This window comes from Saimiri boliviensis, chromosome 6 (assembly GCF_048565385.1).
Source record: "Saimiri boliviensis isolate mSaiBol1 chromosome 6, mSaiBol1.pri, whole genome shotgun sequence".
Taxonomy (NCBI): Eukaryota; Metazoa; Chordata; class Mammalia; order Primates; family Cebidae; genus Saimiri; species Saimiri boliviensis.
In genome coordinates, this window is record NC_133454.1 from 86,028,463 (window position 1) to 86,048,206 (window position 19,744).

General features: G+C 31.8%; 1 protein-coding gene across 20 annotated transcripts in view; it reads right to left on the reverse strand.

The window, feature by feature from the left end:
* SOX6 (SRY-box transcription factor 6) overlaps positions 1–19,744 on the reverse strand; it is a 785,339-nt gene that overhangs the window by 420,613 nt on the left and 344,982 nt on the right. The window contains exon 1 of one of the 20 annotated variants that reach the window (XM_074401160.1): positions 6,623–19,734. The exons of 15 other annotated variants lie outside the window; for them this stretch is intronic. Coding sequence is in view for 1 of the 5 variants with exons in the window: in XM_074401142.1 (XP_074257243.1) it covers positions 5,396–5,412 (17 nt within the window). In the remaining 4 variants the exon portion in view is untranslated. 4 more of the 20 variants (XM_074401159.1, XM_074401145.1, XM_074401142.1 and 1 more) reach the window with 4 other exon arrangements.

Here is a 19,744-nt window from a genome sequence, read left to right on the forward strand (position 1 = left end):
ACTTCAGAATTAGCAAGTGCATATTTTTAAAGACTCACTAAATTTAAGAGAAGGGAAGGGAAAGGAGAGAATTGGGGTGAGAGAATATAAGAAGTAGAAGAGAGGGAAAATGAAAAGAAAAAAGAAAGAAGGGAATATAAAGGAGTGCTGTCTCAGGAAATGAAAATCTCATAAAGCAATCTACAAAGAAATCTTTTATTTTTTAAAAAAAGTTAAGTTGTTAGTTACAGTTGTTGAAGATGCTGGTATTTGTTTCCAGACAAGGAGTATTTCAATTTTAAAATATAGTGATAATAACTATATCATCAGGGTTGAGCCTTGTTCTCTTTTGGTGGTATATATACTGCATCAAGAGAAGGAAAAAGAGGAAGAGGGAAAAGTGAATAAGTAGATAAATAAAAACTGCAGGAAACAGGGTAAAACTCTTTGTTAATTAGGTTCTTACTGTACAACTACTCAAATCTGTAATGTTAGTTTCGTTGCTTATATCTCAGTTCCCAAGTATCAAAGACAAAAATTAATAAATGTGAATTTTCTTCTTCACCAAAAATTGACACCTTAATCCAGTTAATCATAGGAAGAATGAGGTTGGTTATGCTAGGTACCACTGAAAATATTTTGTCACAAAAAAAAAAGAACTAAAATCAAACAGACATAGATACTATACAGGCAACATAGATACTATACAGGCAACCAATGTTTGTTTTTATCAGAAGAGAGAAACAAGTAATTTTATTACAAAAAATAAAAAGAAAAACAATTCAAGATTTTAAAAAATCCACTTGAAGACATTATCCTAAAGTGATTTTAATTGTTTTCTCTTCATTGTTATTATCATCTTGTTCCTGTACATGTGACTCTGTCCCACCATGTAGAATCACATTTCCATTGATTGTGCTACTATCTATAGCAGAGGAGTCATGATTTTACTCGAAACTGAGCAAGTTTGATGTATCTTCTACCTCCTCCATACCCAGAAAATATAAACAAGCATTTAAAAAGTTAAAATGTTTCTTCTGCCATGAAATATTAATTTCAAACTCATTAGAAATTGGAACTGCATCTTACCATGAGGAGACAAATAAGCTGATCAAGACACTATGCTTTCAAACCATTGGGCAGAGTGTAAATTGGTGCATCCTTTCAATAAGGCAACTTGGCAATGTGTATAAAAACCAGTAAAAACACTCTCTGAACTAGCTATCTAGGAATTTACTCCACAGATATCATTATAGTAATGTTCAAAAAATTGTATGTTAAATATGTTCATTAACGTATTACTCATGATAGAGAAAACATCAAAACAACCTAAATGTTCAATAGTTAGTAAATATGAAAACATTTAACATTTATTCAACAAACGTGCTAAGTATTATGGATTTGCTAAATTAAAAATGTATCTTTAAAGTAAAATACAATGCATCCTGGGATGTTGTCATATGATCAAAAATTGTTTTACAAATTTAATATAATTCCATTAAAATCACAGAGATTTGGAAATGGGAGTGGGAGGAAAGACTTGATAAAATGACTCAAAAGTTCATGTGAAAAAGCAAATAATTGAGACTAACCGAGATAATTTTTAAATGAGGATAATTCAATTAAAAAGCACATAAAATATGACTAATTAAAATTTGCCAAATAAATGGGCAGATCCATTAAATAACTTAAAACGTAGACCCAAATAGTCATATAATGAAAATTATAGTGTTTAAAAGATGAATGCTATAACTGATATTGTTGAAATGATTGGTTCTTCACATCCTAATTGCTTATCACACAACAAAATAAATTCTAAATAGATTAGAAAAACTAAAGATTAAAAAAGATAACATTATAATAAAATATATGTGACCATTTACATAATGTAAGATCGAAAGAGATTTCTAAAAATGATTCTCAAGGCAGAAATCAAAAGCAAAACTTTAGATTTCATGAGAGAGATTTGATTTTCTAAAAATTTTAATTAGACAAAATGATAAAATTGAAAAAAGTCTAAATCATATATGACATAGGGTTACTATTTTAGCATATAAAGATCTCTTATAAATCAATAAGAATTAATTGCACATTAGAATAATGGGCAATTTTGTGATAGGCTATTCTAAATATTTTTATATATATTCATTAATTTCATCCTTGCAACAGACCTATGACATAATATTATTATTCCCACTTTACAGAAATGGAAACTGAGACACTGAGAAACTAAGTAAATGCTCAAGTTCACAGAGCCACTAAGTAATGATGATACAGCCAAAATTCAAACCCTGTCATCAGCAGTCTGACTCCAAAATCTATACTATCTCTCAAATAATATAAATAAGAAATTTATTTTTTAAAAATGAAATGCAGGCCCGTTGTGGTGGGTCATGCCTGTAATCCCAACACTTTGGGAGGCTGAGGCAGGTGGATCACCTGAGGTCAGGAGTTCAAGACCAGCCTGACCAACATGGAGAATCCCCATCTCTACTTAAAATACATAATTAGCCGGGTATGGTGGCACATGCCTGTAATCCCAGCCACTCGGGAGGCTGAGGCAGGAGAATCGCTTGAACCTGAGAGGTGGAGGTTGTGGTGAGCTGAGATAATGCCATTGCACTCCAGCATGGGCAACAAGAGAGCAATGCCGTCTCAAAAAAAATAATGCAAATAAATGAAGAAATATTCCATTTCGCTACTAAGGAAATGCGAATTACACTAAAAATAAGATGCAATTCTCTACTTGTCATATTGGCAATGGTTACAAATAATAATAATGTGTCAGAGAGGTTGAGAAAAAATGAGTACTCTTATATACTGTTGATAAGAGTAAAATGGTCAACTCTCCTGGAGGGCATTTTGGCAACATGAACCAAATTCTTTTAAAAAGGGATTACCCAACAATCCATTTGTATTAACTTAAACTAAAGAAATAATTACAGATGTGTGCAAAGATTTAGCTATAAAGGAGTTTACTGCAATATTGTTAGTAATAATGGAGAATCAAAAATAACCTTCCCTAAATCAGCTAAGCTATAAAATGGCCACAAATATAATAGTCTACAACCATTAAAATTAATCATGTAAAATAACAGGTGGTATCATAGAAACTGTAAATGATATACTATTAAATTAAACAGTAGTTTATAAAACATTTGATAGCATATGATGTCATTTTTGATGAAATATACATATATATGCACATTAGATTGGCAAAGACATGAAAACTTCAATACAAAATGTGAATATACCTTAATATAAAGTCAAAAGGTCTTTTTCTTTATTTTATATGTATTGCCTAAATTTCTTATATTCAATATCTATTACTTTTATAGTAAATACAAAGTTCATTTTAAAAAGAAAAGGTAGGTAGGAGAAGAGCATTTAATGGCATAGGGAAATGCATATGTTAACTTTTTTAAAGTAGATTGCAAAAACAGCATGTACAATAAGATCCCATTTTTCTTTTAATAAATATGTGCATCTAAATAGAAAAATGTCAAGGATATAATCAGAATAAACATGCTGAAGTAATTCTGAATGTCATTACAGAGCTTTCCTAATTTGTTTTTTATATTTTCTGATTGTCTCCAATAACCATAGTTTGTTTTTTTATCAGAAAAAAAAGTATTAAGAAAGACTATATTTACTGTTTTATCCAAATCCATTCTACCAACTAATTGTTTAACAAGCCCATAATTATGGCTAAAAGCAAAAAACAACAGAGTAACTTCTTACTGCCAAAACAAACACAAACAAATATGATAATTTTTCTAAGAAAAGCAAATCTCGTAAATGTACTGGTATATTCTATCCGACCAATCATAAATTTTATTTGATGATGAAACCACTTACATGTCAACTATATCAAGTTGCAAATGAATCATAAAAAGCAATCAAGCAAATCACCTTTATCTGTGTCTGTCTACTGATAGATGGAATAGATAGTTAGATATAGTAAAATAAAACAATTCCGAAATAGTTAAACAGGTGATAAAAATAATATACTGACACTGGTCATCAATATAGCAAGACAAAAAATAAGTAAACAGGAATCAATTAATTGGCCATGTGGCATTACTAAAATCCCAGCCCTAATTTCTAAACATATGATCTTGAGTAAACCAAATAATCTCTCCAAGTTTTAGAGTCCTTGTCTTTAAACTTACAGTAAAAAAAAAAAAAAAAAAAAAAAAAAAAAAAAAAAAAAAAAGATTCTTTAGCTTTATAATTATAGAAAAAATTGATACAAATGTAAAGAAGCTCCATATGACTAAGCTAATATAAACCCTGGAATACCTCTAAAATTAGTACTTACTTAATTAAACACAGACAAAGATGGTAATGCCATGAGACAAAAAGAGGATTTTAGAAAAAAAAGAAAATGAGAAGAGAGAAAAAAGTTGACATCCCTGATAGTGAAAAATTTCTGTAATAGGGAATCAAGGCTTGGGAAAACTCAGTAGCTTTTTCTTATTCCAGAAAAAGAACTGGGGACCAAATTTCTACATTTTGGCTGCTAGCCTCAAGCCTAACTAATCACCCAGTTGCACTTCTGCACATGGAGAAGCTGATATAGCATCAACAAATTCTTTATCAAAATAAACACTTTGTAACACTGAGAAAATTAAAAGTGTTGTAATCTATAAATGGCCTAGCCTGTTCTGTTAAAACTTTATCCCAATTGGACACTATGCTTAAAATATGTTCAATTTTTTTCTTTACCTCTGCTGCAATTTTTTAAGTCACATATATTTTCTTTCATCTCCAGAAAGTAATTTTGTTCTTATAATTTTTCAGATTATATTTATATACATTCGTCATGAAAATATGCATAATAGAGTCAGTTTCATTTTTTTTCTCACCAAAAGAGAAAACATGCTTGAAACCTTTTCTTTTTCAGTACAAAATTTCAGTCTGTTACATCATCTTTCACTGACTTCCATCTCTAAAATTTCTCCTTATTCCCAAGTCCCTCCTCAACCCAAGCATACACACACATACACACACAGCTAGAGGCACAATGGACACAATGCCAAGCTTTTAAAAATAAATATTTAGATATAAAATCACAGGAAGCTAGCACTAAGTTGGAAGCTATTTCTAAAACAGTTTGTTAAGGTAATGAAAAAAAAATAATAATAGATGTTCTAATCAAAGTCTGGTAATTTTTCTCTCCAAGTGAATATTATTAGCCAAAATAATAAAGCACCATCAAAACAAGACAATTTTTACAATTAATCATTATAAAAGAGAAGTAAAAGTAATTGCTTATCAAAATATTTTATTTTTACTTTACTAATTACAAGTTATCTGGATATCACAGGACTGCTTCTCTCCCAACTACCATCAAAACATCCAGAAAATACCTTTGTCAAATACAGTGTCACTTGGCTCATAAATAACAACATACCTGGCATCTGTACACATAAAGAGAAGCCTAAATGTTTAATCAAATACCTCAACTTCAGGAATTAACTTCTTGCCTTTGTCCTTCGGTGGCCACGGTATCTTCATTGCAAGCCTCTATTGGTGTCATTATTTCTAATTGAAATCATCCTCTACCTCCACACCCTTCCACGAAGGAAACATGGCTTTTATCTTTGTTTTGCACATGTACACAAGAGTGGGAGGGAGAATAATTTGCTATTTGCACTTTCAATAATAAAATAGCAAATTAATAAGGTTTCTTGTTATTATAGGATACCAAGCATGTTCAACACTCAATTCAGTTGAAAAGAACTGCAATGTAACCATTTTACCTAATATCATATTTTCAAAAGGGAGAGGAAATCTCTCAACTTGAGGGAAATTTTCCAAAGGTAAAGAGATGCTATATTTAATTCCTCACTTGAAGCTAGTGTCTATTCTCAATAAAATACTGCAACTTTGGTGCTTCTGTGCTTAGGTCTAAGAAATTGACCCAAAATGAAGTTAGAGAGTTCAACGTGGAGTCAATGTCAACTCCAGGACTAGTTGTACTAATGATGGAAGAGTCAGGATTTTAACCTAGGCAGACTAGCTAAAGACCAAGCTCTTAACCACAGCTTAATCTCTTAAGCCCCATAAAAAAAAAAAAAAAAAAAAAAAAAAAAAAAAAAAACACTAAACTTTTTGCTTCTTGAAATTACTCCCTTTTCATGTACAATTTGAAGTATATATTGAGATTAAATCCTGTTTCCCCGAGAAATGTAGCTATACAATGGTGTGTTAGCTAATTATTGTATTAACTTCTGTGTAAGTACCCTTTGATATAGGAAATTTAGCAAAGAATGCACTCACGATTCTATGAGTCATGAAAAAAGGCTTCTGTAATAATAATAATTGCTCCTTCCTTCATAAAATGTTTAAAGTTCATTCCTTTAGGATTAATTCAGCTTAAATATTGAGTTCCTTAGACTCTTCCACACTTATATCACGACATTGCTCCATACATTCCTTATACAGCAACATCCCTATAATACAGCAATAAGAAGAATCAGAAAGGCAGCAAAATCCAAAACAGATGTCTCAAGCTGATTTACTTTTCTTAAAGGAGAACTCCTCAGCTCAGAATCTATTTACTCTTAAACACAACTGTAGCATAATTTTAATTGTTTGAGGAGCACACTTAGGTTCAAATTCTGCTTCCACCACTTACCAATAATATAATCTTGGCCAAGTTGCTCAACTTCTCTGAGTCCAGGTTATCTATTTCTGTACAATAGTTCACCTTACTGGAGTAATGCAGGAATAAACCCAATAGATATATGTAATGAGTATTCTTAGCACAGTGCTTAGCATATACAAAGTGCTCAATAAATAGATCTTCAATATCCTTAAAATATAAACTAATAACAATTGAAGGAGTTATTTAGAGAATTAAATGGCATCACATTTGAAAGGACCTACGTTAGTGCTGTACAACAAAAAGGAGGCCTATAAAATGTTAGTTTTCCCTCTTATCTAATTTGACAGCCCACAGTCAAATAGAAGTAGCAGCTTATAAAGGCGAGTGGAAGGAGAACTGATACTGCTAAAGGCAAAAACATTAATTACAGAAAAATGACAACTTCAAGTCTGAAAAAGGCAAAGATAGGAAATAAAACTGCAGACACAAGAACTCAAAAAACACAGCAATTAGGAGATCACTCAATGTAGAGATAAATAGCCTTAACAGACCCTCAATTCAAGGACCAGCTCAGGAATCAGATGTTTGTAGTGATAGCTGAGTCATTGAGAAATGTTGTTAAAAAATTAAATTTAAAAATCGGAAGATAAAACTATGATATAACCTCACCCTCATATATATTACACCAAAATATTAACAGGAACTATTTCTGGTAATGAAATATAGGTTATTGTAATTATCTTCTTTAACCTTTCTATTTTTTCTAAATAATAAACTGTTTTGGAATCAGAATGTATAGTTAAATTGTAAAAAATAATGTTTGCACTTAAGGAGGCAGTCTTTAGAAACCTAAGAAACACACAAATGTACAATAGATTAACTCGTTCTATAGTGAGTTCCTGTTCAAATTGCCTCCATGACATCCTAGAATAAAGGTATTAAAATAATGTAACATATGAGAAAATTTGATTAATTGTTGCACAATAAGTTCACTTGAGGAAAAAAAATGCTAAAAGTAGATTCATCTTAGAGATACCATTTTAAACAGCAGTCAGTAACAACACAAACCTTTTAAGAACCATATATGATTACTTCTATCTTTGCTTGCAACAATTCTGACACATCCTCATTTTTAGAGTTAAAAAAAATGTTTAAACAACTCTATGAAAAAATAGAAATAAACGGATAAAATTAAGAAAGTTCAAGAAACATAGTCATAAGTGAAATGCAACTTTTTACATTCTAAAATAGAAATAAAAATGCTTTCGGCAAATTTAGCTATTACCATGTAATCACTGCCACAGAACAATGGACACAAAAAAGAATGGCAGCATTGAAAGCAAACTAAATATCAGAAATGAACATACGGCTCTTTTTGTCTTTCTGATCTGTAGTATGTATCTGTCTTTGGAACCGTCACACTGAAGACCATGTACAATTAATAGAGAACATGCCAGAGAGCTATACAGCAGGTCCTAAAGGACTTTTTCATCTAAAAAAAAGTGCATTTTCTCAGAATAGAAATCATGTTCCTTTTTCTTCACCAGAACTCTAACTTTAAAAGAGTGAAAAACAAGGGCAATGGATGCAGCAAAACACCACCACGGCATGTGTATACCTATGAACAAATCTGCACGATCTTACATGTACCCAAGAACTTAAAGTATAATAAAAAAAAAAACAAAAAGAGTGAAAACCAGAATAAAAAGGCACAAAGGACTAGGACATTGTAAACTCTCAATTACTTCAATTACTTCAAATACTGTTATTATTATTATCAGTAGTAATAATACAGGGCTAGTACAGATTTGAGATGAACTAAATGAAACACAGTCATACAGTTACTCTTTTGCAGAATCATAACTAGAATTTAGATTATGTGCTTCCCTGATCACAATTAATAGTTCACCCTTTCTATAATTTCCCCCAAAACTTGACATCTCCAGATCTACCTGTCACTTTAGCTGACTCAGCTGTGACTATGTTATTTCTTTTCTTGAATTCTGATTGTTAGTGGGTTAAAAGCAACATCAAACATTTTTAATACCAGAGGCATCTATATTTCATAACAAAAAGAGGGTAAGTCTAAATCATGCCTGTAAAATGTTTACTAAAGTGCATTTTATTCTTGGAAAATAAACAAAAATGCTCTTGAGGTATGCTTTACTCTCAGTAGTGTCATTATTTTCAAGTCTTATTTCCGTCATTTAAAAGAAAAACTTTTCGGTAAACAAAAAGGTAAAGAAAAACTAAAACAAATATCTTGCCTTTATTATTATGTTGGAAGCATATTTTAATACATTTTAAATTGGATACACCCAAGTCTTAGAAATGCAAACTCCTGGGATCACAAGAGACACTGAGTTCTTCATGATGCTTAAAAGGAAAGAAGAGCATAATAAATAAGTTTTTAGTTCTTACTCACTTTTTGCTCTTTTGAATTAATTGACAGTGTGTAAATCCCAGGCAACTGTTATATAATTTGTGACTGAATTGAGTCCAAAGGAGAAAAATATATAAAACATTATTGAATTAAAATTTTGCATTTTTTCTCTCCTACTTTCTTTCCTACTAGTCATTCAAACTAAGAGGATAGTTTCATGTTTGCTGCTGTTGAATTGCCTTAGGCCACATTAACATGTTGAGAGATCTGTGGTATCTGAAGCCATGTTGTTCTCTGGGGCCAACCCCTCGAGTATGGCTCTCAACCTTCCAGCCTTATTTTAAAGCTGTCTTTGGCAAAGTAGAATGTTCATAGGAAGACTCTGCTTGGAATACTAGCATAATTGGATTTTGTTGTTGTTCTTATACATGTGGTTTTGAGTTTAGCTTGGAAAGTGGGATAATAATGAGAATTGAAGGGTAAATCCATTCAACTTCAATCATATTACTGTAATGCAGGAAACACAAAACAAAGAAAAGTTTACTTTCCTGATTCTAAGTTGAGAATACCACATTGAAAAAAACCTTTTTTGCAGGGGGTATGGGGTAGTGGTGATGTAACTGAGTCATGGCCCTGAAACATAAAATCTAATCATTTCAATATCCTACTTAAAAACCTTCATTATTTTTCTATAACCTACAAGATATAGATTCCTTTTTATGGATATAACACTCATTAACAAGCTGATTCCACATTATCTTTCTATTCCTGACACATATACACACACTTAGCAAGGTAAGACCTGATCTTCTCTAACTATTCTCTGTTGATTGTTCTCTAAATCACTTTTCCCTGATATTTGTTCTTAGAGCTTACAAGATTCTTTTCCATTTATGATCCTCAAAAGTACTGTTCCCTCTTATCATTTATGTCTCAGCTTTAAAATCACTAATGTATAGTCATCATCCTTGATCCCAAACCTAATTAGATCTCCCTTTTCCTTCATAGTACTTATTATCCTATAATTATTTATTTAATGCCATCCTCTTATTTGGATTGTAAACTAGAAAAGGTACAACATACATGTTAGTTCACCATGGTCCATATATATTCTTGGCACTCAGTGGATTTAGGAGATTCTCTGGTTATCCAAATATTTATTATGTGAGTCACCAAAATTATATAGAAGGTAAAAGGCATTCATTAATAAACTTACCATTTGTGAAATTAGTCTTCACGTAAACATCCCTCACAGATTAACTTAACATGTATCTCACATATTTGGTTTAATGTCCTCATATCTTTGATAATCATTGCTTAGTGGTTTCAAACTTGTCTGCACACTGGAGTCACATGGAGACCTTTAAAAACTATTGATGCCTGGGTCCCATTTCAAAAGATTGATTTAACTGGTTGAAGTGTGTAACCTAAGCAAAAGAATACTTCTTAAAACTGCCATAAACCTGTAATATTTTTTCAGACAAGTTTGAGAATCAGGCTAGTCAATTACTGGATATTGCATTGTGGCAATCAAACCAGTATTCAAAATAAAAATGCAAGGTGAGTGCAAAGCAAAATCACAAATCTTGCAAAAGATGCAAGATTTCATGAAGCAAAGAAATATAGTATCAGAGAACAGCTCAAACCATGGACAAATCAACAATTTACAGTTAGACTTAAGATAAAAACAGAAGAACCAGAAACTGTCAAGAATGTTAGTCAATATGGTAGATTATTTGCAAAGAATTATTTGAATATATAAAGATTAAAGTCCTTAGGAAATTTTCTTTGCAAAAATGGCCTTTATTATGATGGATGGTACTACTTTGTGGAAATGAATCTTGCTTTCATAATATTTGACCTGAACAATTACTCTTAAAAACATGATCTCTCTTCTAAGAATTAATGCATAGTTAGAATTATAAATGAATATTGTCAATATATAAACTTTTTACTAACTTTAATTTGTAAAGGTTAAGTCAAAATGAAATCATTTTTCCCATTGTTTACCATGCAATTTTTAGCCCCAACCACTTAGTATTTTAAAATACTAAAGATATTACCCTTGTATCACATGACCTTCACAAAGATGCAGATACAGTTCTACTTTTTTCCTCTTGTATTATTACACTATTTGCTTCCTTGTCTTGCCTCACTCTAATGGTTAGGACCTTGAATACAATGTCAAGTAGGATGAATGAGCATGGACATTATCTTCTTTCCTATCTTGGGTAGAAAGCATTCACTATTTCACCATCAAATATGATGTTAGTTGTAGGTTTTTCATAGAAACCCTTTTCAGATTAAGAAAGTTATATTCTATTCCTACATTGCTGGAAGTTTTAAAATTATTAATGGATGTGGTCAACTGTTTTTTCTGCAACTACTGAAATGACACATGGTTTCTCATTTACTCTGTTAATACAGTGACATTTTCCAAATGTTAAACCAATCTTGTATTTCTGGACTAAACCCTACTTGGTTGTGATATTTCATCCTTTTTCTACATTGCTGGATTAAATTTGCTACTGTTTGTTAAAGATCTTTGCATCTATGACCATGAATCATATTGGTCGATAATTTTCCTTTTGTGTAATTTTTTTTCAGGTTTGATGTTAGGGTTATGCTGGTCTCATAAAATGAGGTAGAAATTGTTCCCTTCTTTCCTATTTTTTGGAAAGAGTTTATTTAAGAGTGGTGTTATTTCTTAAATGTTTGATAGAATCCACAAGTGAAATCATTTGGGCCTGGAGTTTCCTTTATAGAAATTTTTATTGTTATATGAACAAACTCAATTTCTTTCAGAAAGAGATATTTAGGTTTTGTTTCATCTTGTGTCAGTTTTTGTAAGTTATTATTTAAGAAATGTGTCTGTTTCATCTAAGTTGTATAACTTTTGATATAAAGATATTTATAATGTTCTCATTGTCTGTTTAATATCTGTAAGATATATAGTAATAATTCTTCTTTCATTCCTGATATTGATAAGTTGTGTTGTCTTTTTCTCTTGGTCTTTATAAAAGAAAAACAATTTTGCATGTACTATTTTCTTATTTCCAGCAATTTGACTATGATGTGTCTAGATGTACTTTTCTTTGCATTTATCTTGCTTGGAATTTGCTGAACTTCTTAAAACTGTACATACATATCTTGCACCAAATTTGGGAAATTTTGTGACATTATTTCTTCAATTATTTTCCCTGCCCCAACATCATTCCCTTTTATTTTCTGGGACTCATGTATGTTAGACCTTTTAATATTGTCACATATCCCTAAAGCTATATTCATTTTATTTTCCGATTTTTTTATCTGTCATTTAGGGGTTTTTTGTTTTTGTTCTTTAGAGACAGGGTCTCACTCTGACAACCAGGCAAGAGTGCAGGGGCACCATCTTAGCTCACTGCAGCCTTCAACTCCTGGGCTCAAGTGATCCTCCCACCTAAGCCTCCCAAGTAGCTAGGAATATAGGTTCATGTCACCACCCTGAGCTAAGTTTTATCACTTTGTAGAGACAGAGTCTTGCTACATTGCCCAGATTGGTCTCAAACTCCTAGTCTCAAGCAATCCTCCTACCTAGGCCTCCCAAAGTGCTGACATTGCAGGCTTGAGCCACCATGTCTGGCCTCTCTGTTCTTTAAACTGCACAATTTCTACTGATCTATCTTCAGTCTCTCTGAATTTTTGCTCTCATTTCTATTCTGCTGATTATTCTCTCAAGTGATTTTCTTATTTCAGATATTTTTTTTTTTTTTTAGTTTAAACTTCCCTTTTGGCTCTTAATAATTTATTTCTCTCTGCTGAGATGTCCTAATTTTTTTTCAAATTTTCCTGATTCTTCATATGTTGAGCAATTTTGGATTATATCTTAGACATTGCAACCACTATGCTGTGGAGGCTCTAGATTCATTTATAGTATTTCATTTGTAGTATTCTAAATAGTATTGTTGTTTGTTTAAGAAGCTTACTTGCTGAGACTAAAACTGCATATTTTGTCTTACCTGCAGTAAGCAGTAGCTCAAACATCTATTTAGCACTTTTAACCTTACGTGGACTACTTGAGATCAATCCTGCACATGGATGGTTTGGGGATCAGTCAGAGATTTGTAATATCGAAGTTGGGGCTCCCTTTCTGTGGCTTTTTCCTTGACAGGATTACCTCCTTACCTCTTAGGATTTGTGGTTGCCCAAAGTCTATTCCCTGATTCTCCAGGTCAAAAAAACTCTTCTTTTTTTTTTTTTTTCTTTTTTTTTTTTTCCAGCCTACCCTCATACTAGAAAGCTTGAAAATGGCAAACTTACCCAGTTTCTTTCCCTCCAGTCTTACAAAGCTCATTCTCCTCTCGAGATTTACTCTACTTCAAGTTGCTCGTCAGTGCCTTCAGAGAGCTGTGTTTTGTCCAGTTTTAGTTGTTATCCCTACTCAGTTTTCAGTGGATTAAGAGGCCCTTTCTCACTACCAATTACTCTCTAATAATAAATATTTCTTGTATTGCCTTAAAGACAATTAAATGACACCGTGCTTTTTCATTCCTTCATGACTTTACACATTCTATTCCTCTACCTCTAATGTCCTTTTCTTTGATCTGTTCAATGAAATGTTAATAAACTTTTAATGTTTAATCTCAACTGTTACCTCCTCCATGAAAACCTTCCCTGACTACTCATTTAGTTGTTCCCATCCCTGATTTACCCAAGCTCCTATCACATTATTCTGTATTTATTAGTTTATGTGTCTGTCTTGCTGACAAATTTGTAAGATTCTTGTATGTAAGAATCACATCTTTTTCATTTTATCCGCTTTGTGCCTGACTTATAGTAGGCATAAATTGATGTTTAGTCAGTGAATGAATTAATTCATTATTAGTAAACATGTTCTTATCAGCCAATCATTAAAGAACAATGGAGGGAAAAGCACTAAGTCAGTCAACACCTTCAACAGCCTTCAGATTGAGAATTAAAATGTCAGTATGCAATACAAATAACATATAGGGGAAGATGAAAATGAGGACGTGAGAGATAACATTTCTTTATTCTTTCAATCCTACCCTCATGCAAATGATTTAAGAGAAGATCGAAGGAAGAGTATTAATGCTTATTAAAGGTCCACCGAGTGCTAGGTGCCTTTATCTTTCTATTTAATTTTCATAACTCTACCAAGTACAAATTTTCTGTACCAATTTCATATATTTTAAAAGATGTCACATTTTGCCATCCTCAATACTGAAATGCCTAAAATTTCAGTTGAGAATATTTAAACTGGAAATAACTCAGATGTCTATTAATATGACAATGGTGCATATATAGTACAAAATATTATGTAGAAGAAAATGAGATAAAGCTATATAAACTGACATAGAGCTCCAAGCCATAATTTTAAGTGAAAAAAAGCATGTAAAATATAAAGCAATATGTGTAAAAGGGGAGACTGTTACCCTGACATGAAATAAAACTGCATGTTTCTATATAATGGTATATATTTATATGTGATTATAGAAGAAATTTGGAAGGATGCAAACAAAATTGGAAATAGCAGTTATGCTTGGGAAAAGAAATCACCTTTAGGATGAAAAAAGACATTAAGAAAAATTTCCCTCACCTTTTGTTCAATAATTATTAATTCAAGAAATGCTTAATGATAGTCCACTATGTGCGAGGCACTGCTTTACAACAAGAATGTATTTATGTCTTACTTGTTTAAGTTTAAAATATTCTTAATTTTTTAAATGAAATATTACCTCAATAAGAGAAACAAAAATAACAGAAAATCTCTAAAGTGCTTAAAATGTGATCTACTATCTTTTTAACGTGCCAGAAGATCGGAAGTTTTTTAAAGATAAGTAAATTAATTTATTATTACTTTTAAAATCTGTTCTTCCAAATGCAGATTAAAATTCTTATTTTCCACATCTGGACCCTATGGAGAAACAAAATGATTTATCTTTTTTCCTTTTATAATAACAGTTCCACTTACACCAATTCTTAAGAGGTTTGGGGATACATGGTGAAGTCTAAAGTTCTTACTTGAGGTAATTCCAGATATCAATTGGCTGTCTACAGATAAAAACACACCTTTTTTTATTATTCATATGCTTGAGCAACTCAGAAAGTACATCTGGCCTTCATGAACTTCATTCTTGGCTTCACATAATAGAGGAGTATATCTTTGTCCTTTAAGTTGACTCACTTCCCTGTCTTAGCCAGGTGACTCACAGAGGACATCTTCTCATAAACTTTAATACTGAAATAATTTGGAATAACTCAACATTTAATCTGTCTCCTCAATTCTTCTAGTGACAAGAACTTCATCATCTCAGCAAAAATCCCATTCCATTTTTGGTCCACCATAACTGTTACAAAGTTATTTCTTCTGCTTGCCTGTGACTTTGGTTCTGAGACTCAACTACTAACTCCAGTCTAGCACTCCACAGTATAAACTCTTTTGACTATGACAGCACTCTAGCCATCCCAGGATGCCTACTGAATTCTCCTAAGATTTCTGTTTTACAGAATAAACATGCCTTGTTCTTTTCACCTAAGGGAAGTTTTTGCCAGTGAGCCCAGGAAAGTGTGAGAAACTGAATTTCTCTGCAACCTGGCAATTTGTCCAATGGAAAAAACAAAACACAACAAGATTTGGCTTTTACCTTAATGAGGCAACAGCATTCTTGGGTAATCATTAAAAATACTTCCTGGCATTTGTTTTCAAAAAAAATATCCCTCTACCTACCTGCACATGTACATATACATGGCATACACATTGCTCTTTGTTGTCTCTTTTAAAATATCTTTTAAATGGGCACCAACCCATCTTCAGCTCATGTGACTTGGTTGTCAACCCAATAGGCTACTATCTTCTGCCTTATCACATGGCTTCTTTGAGCCACAGCTCATTTACTAAAAATTAAGATATTTCATTCTTTTAAGCCCACACCTGTTTCTCCTTATTTTTGGAACCCTAAAATATTGGGCAACAAATTAACCATTAAACTTCATCCAAGAAGGCTTAACTTATAATTAGGCTTAGTAATGTGTCTCTGTTAATTATATGCCTTTAACCATCTCAGTTCCTTATGCTGGAAATTGTTAACTACTTTGCATCTTTAGGAAATTAGAAAAAATAAAACCTTCAAATCTAGAAAACTTATGGAGGACATCCACCTAATTCATCCTGGTCCTTAGAAAAACAACCTCCAATCTAAATCTTTTGGGAAATGCAGGGGTGAGGTGAATATTTATCTTACCTAGAAAGTTACACCTATACATTTAAAAAGAAAAAAAAAAAAAAGGTTTTAGTCCTGGCTCTTGTCTGATTTCTGTCCCAGTTTTCCTAGCTGTGAAACAAAGGTAATAACAGCTCTACTTTAACCATCTCACAGGGTTACTATAAGGCCTCAGCGGAATCTACTGATTTTTCATCTTTGCAAATATTATGAGATTTACATTTTTAATTGTATTTTTACTATGAAGAAGAAATTTTTACATTGAATAAGATGAAAAAAGACACTATTATAATTCCATAGTCATTTACTGGTATAAAATAAAATGCAGATAAGTAAAAATAAATATATAAAATAATACAAGAAAAAGTTCACTTGCAAGTATAACATGTAATAAAAACATAAAGTGCAATGTTATTAATAATACAGGCACTTCAAGTGAGACACTATAAATCCCCTCCTTTTAACACCAAAACATTTTAATTAAATCCTCTTTTTTATCTCCTTTTCCCTCATCACCAACAAAAAAATATCCCAGCATAATCTTTTAGCCTTGGACTTAATTGCAAATGCCAGCAAAGATTTACATAGAATACAATATAAGTATATTCTGACATTTTATAAACCCAGCTATCCTCTCAGACTGACTTCATTTTCTTTTTCCTTTTTTATAACCTTTTCTATATTCTCCTGAAGAAAGTCTAGCAACATTTTAGCAACTGGAAACACTATGAATATTTTAGTTATTGTTATCTACCTTAAAACCCTTCCATGTGGTCTCATGGCTTTTCTCTACAAAAATACCAGGCCTTTTTATCTCAACTGTGTCCTAAATTTTTCCAGATTTTTAGAGCCCATTATAGCATTTCCACAATAAGATTATAGCCACTGGGGCTGCTCCACAAGTTTACAACTTGAAAGTTCAATTCCTGTGTCCAGGAATACAGATTCCCCAAAGCAGCGAGGACACAAAAGTGATAGACTGCACTGGAAAAAAAAAAAAAGAAAGAAAAAGAAAAAAAAATGAAGAAAAGCTGTTAAATGTTCTACAGCTAGATATTAAAAAAAAAAAATGTTTCTACCACCACCCTCACCCCAATCTTTGCTAGCATCAAGTTGCATAATTTTCTCTAAACACTATATCCAAACCAACCAACAGACTCTATTTTTATGTACTTTACTTTCTCTCAATCTCCCTTTTTTCACTCTTTCTCACTCACTACATTTCTCTCCCTGATAACAACAACAAATATTTACTGAATGCTTGTAATGTGCAAGACCATGTGTGCTACATGGTAAGTAAAACATCCAAGAAAAAAATGGGCCAGTCCAGAATGAAGGACAGACACTAAAAAATCACACAGATACATAATTTCAAACTGCAATATCTGCTATGAAATAAATTAAAGGATAAGAAACAAGATCTTCGCAGGGAGACAAGATCTGCACTGGAAGGAGCAGGGAGGGTTTCGCTGAAGAAATGACATTTAAACAGGGACCTAAAGAATGAATAGGAATCATTCTGATGAAGAGTGGAAAGAGGTGCATTCCAGTTGAGAAGACGGCATTATGTGAATACCTTGGTATAGAAAAGAATTTGGAAGGTCCAAGAAACTGGCAGTAGACTAGTACAGTAGCTGGATCAGAAAGAAGCATTTGGGAGAAAGGCAAGAACCGAGGCTGGCAATACAGGGGTCAGATTCTGCGGGGCCAGGGTCTTTTATGTTAAGAATAATTTTTGTTTGTTTAATTAAAGTATAATAGGAAGCCAAGAAAAAGTATTTCTTGGATCCCAAGGCATGGTAGGTGGAGTTTTCCCTACCATATAAGAAATATGGAATTTAAGCATAATGTTTTTTAAGAAGCCTGGGAATAAAAGACATCAAATTCAAGAGTCATTACCACTAGCATGAAGAGAAGGAGGCATAAAACTAGGAAAGGCTTCAACTGTATTAGTAGTGTTTTATTTCTTATAAACACATAGGTATTTATACCATTCTTTAAACATTTTTGTATGACTGAAATTTTCTTCATAAAAATTATTTAAAGAATTAATGAATGCTAAGAATTTGCTACTTCATTTCCTTTCCCTCTTCTTTCCCAGGCTCATATCAAATCTTCCAATTTTAAGAAATACAAGCATATAGAATTTAGGGACCTCCCCTCTTTTACATTTTGTTTCCTGGGCCTTTATTCTCCAGACTTTTAGCATCAGATGTTAGGGGTTCTTTAATTAGCTTATCTTTTGTTTTAGCATACACTATAATCCTTACAGCTTTCCAACAAGCACAGAGTTAATCTGAGGATTAAATGAGATTAAAAACACAGCATTTAGCACACAAGAGCTCAATAAATGTTAACTATTTTTATTATTTCACTTACAATAATCTACTATTCCCAGTCTTAAATATAGGCCAGAACATTAGAACTAACAAAAGCCGAGTATATAGGACTAAATGTACACTATTTAGTCCTATATACGTGCATTTTGAATGTATTTTGACAAATACACATACACAAACACAGGCACATATATCGTGTAGATTTCCAACATTGAATTTTTAGTTTTTGAAAAGATACTTTTTCTGTGCTCATTTAAGCATTAAATGACAAAATGTTAATTTGAATTGTTTTTATTCCTACTCAAGATGTATGTTGAAAGAAAAGATTTTAAAAATGTGCATTTGTTTGTGTGAAATTGCAATGTAAGTCATTTAATATATTTCTTAACTTCTCCCAAGTACAATAATAGTACATTGAAATGACTTATGATTACATAGTTTTAATAATATTCAATATTGTATGGTCCACATTATGTTTAAAAGGCTCATTTTTGTAATATGAAGTAATTCATGCAAAATCTCAATCTTATAGAATTAAATATTGTCATCAAAATTTCTTCTACAACAGGAGGAGCAGTCTTTAGTGGAAGAACATTATTAAAATCATATCTTTTCACTTAATTTTCTTTGTACAAATAGCACAGATCCTCTCATTTCTCTTTCCTTCCAATTCACAAATACCATAAAAGCTGTCTTTAGAAAAGTCCTTATTAAACATCATAATGAAATGAGTACTGGGGCCCAAAAAATATCAGAACCTATAACAGTTTTTGTTAACTAGACATCTGGAAAATAACTCAGTGAATCTTTATGTGAATATTTTACTTTAAATTACATTTTAATACCTAAGAATCCAGGACTTCCTCTTGTGAAAAAAACAAGAGAGTTTGTCACTCAAGATTCTTCAGTTTATATTCCTTGAGGTTTGGACTTAGATTGTTTTAGTAATCATTTATCCATGCCCACTTCCTTGTTCTTAATCACAAACCTAATCATGTATTTTTATAAATATTCAAAATTAAATATATTTATCTACTTACGTAAATACTTTTTAGTTACCATCTACCAATAGCATGTATGGGGATCTCATTAACAAACACATTTAGAACTTTTTAGATTTGTTACAGCAGCTTGTAAATTCATCTTAGACTTAATTGTTTAAATATATTAACATTCTAATCATTTTAAAAAGTGTATATAAAAGATTAAA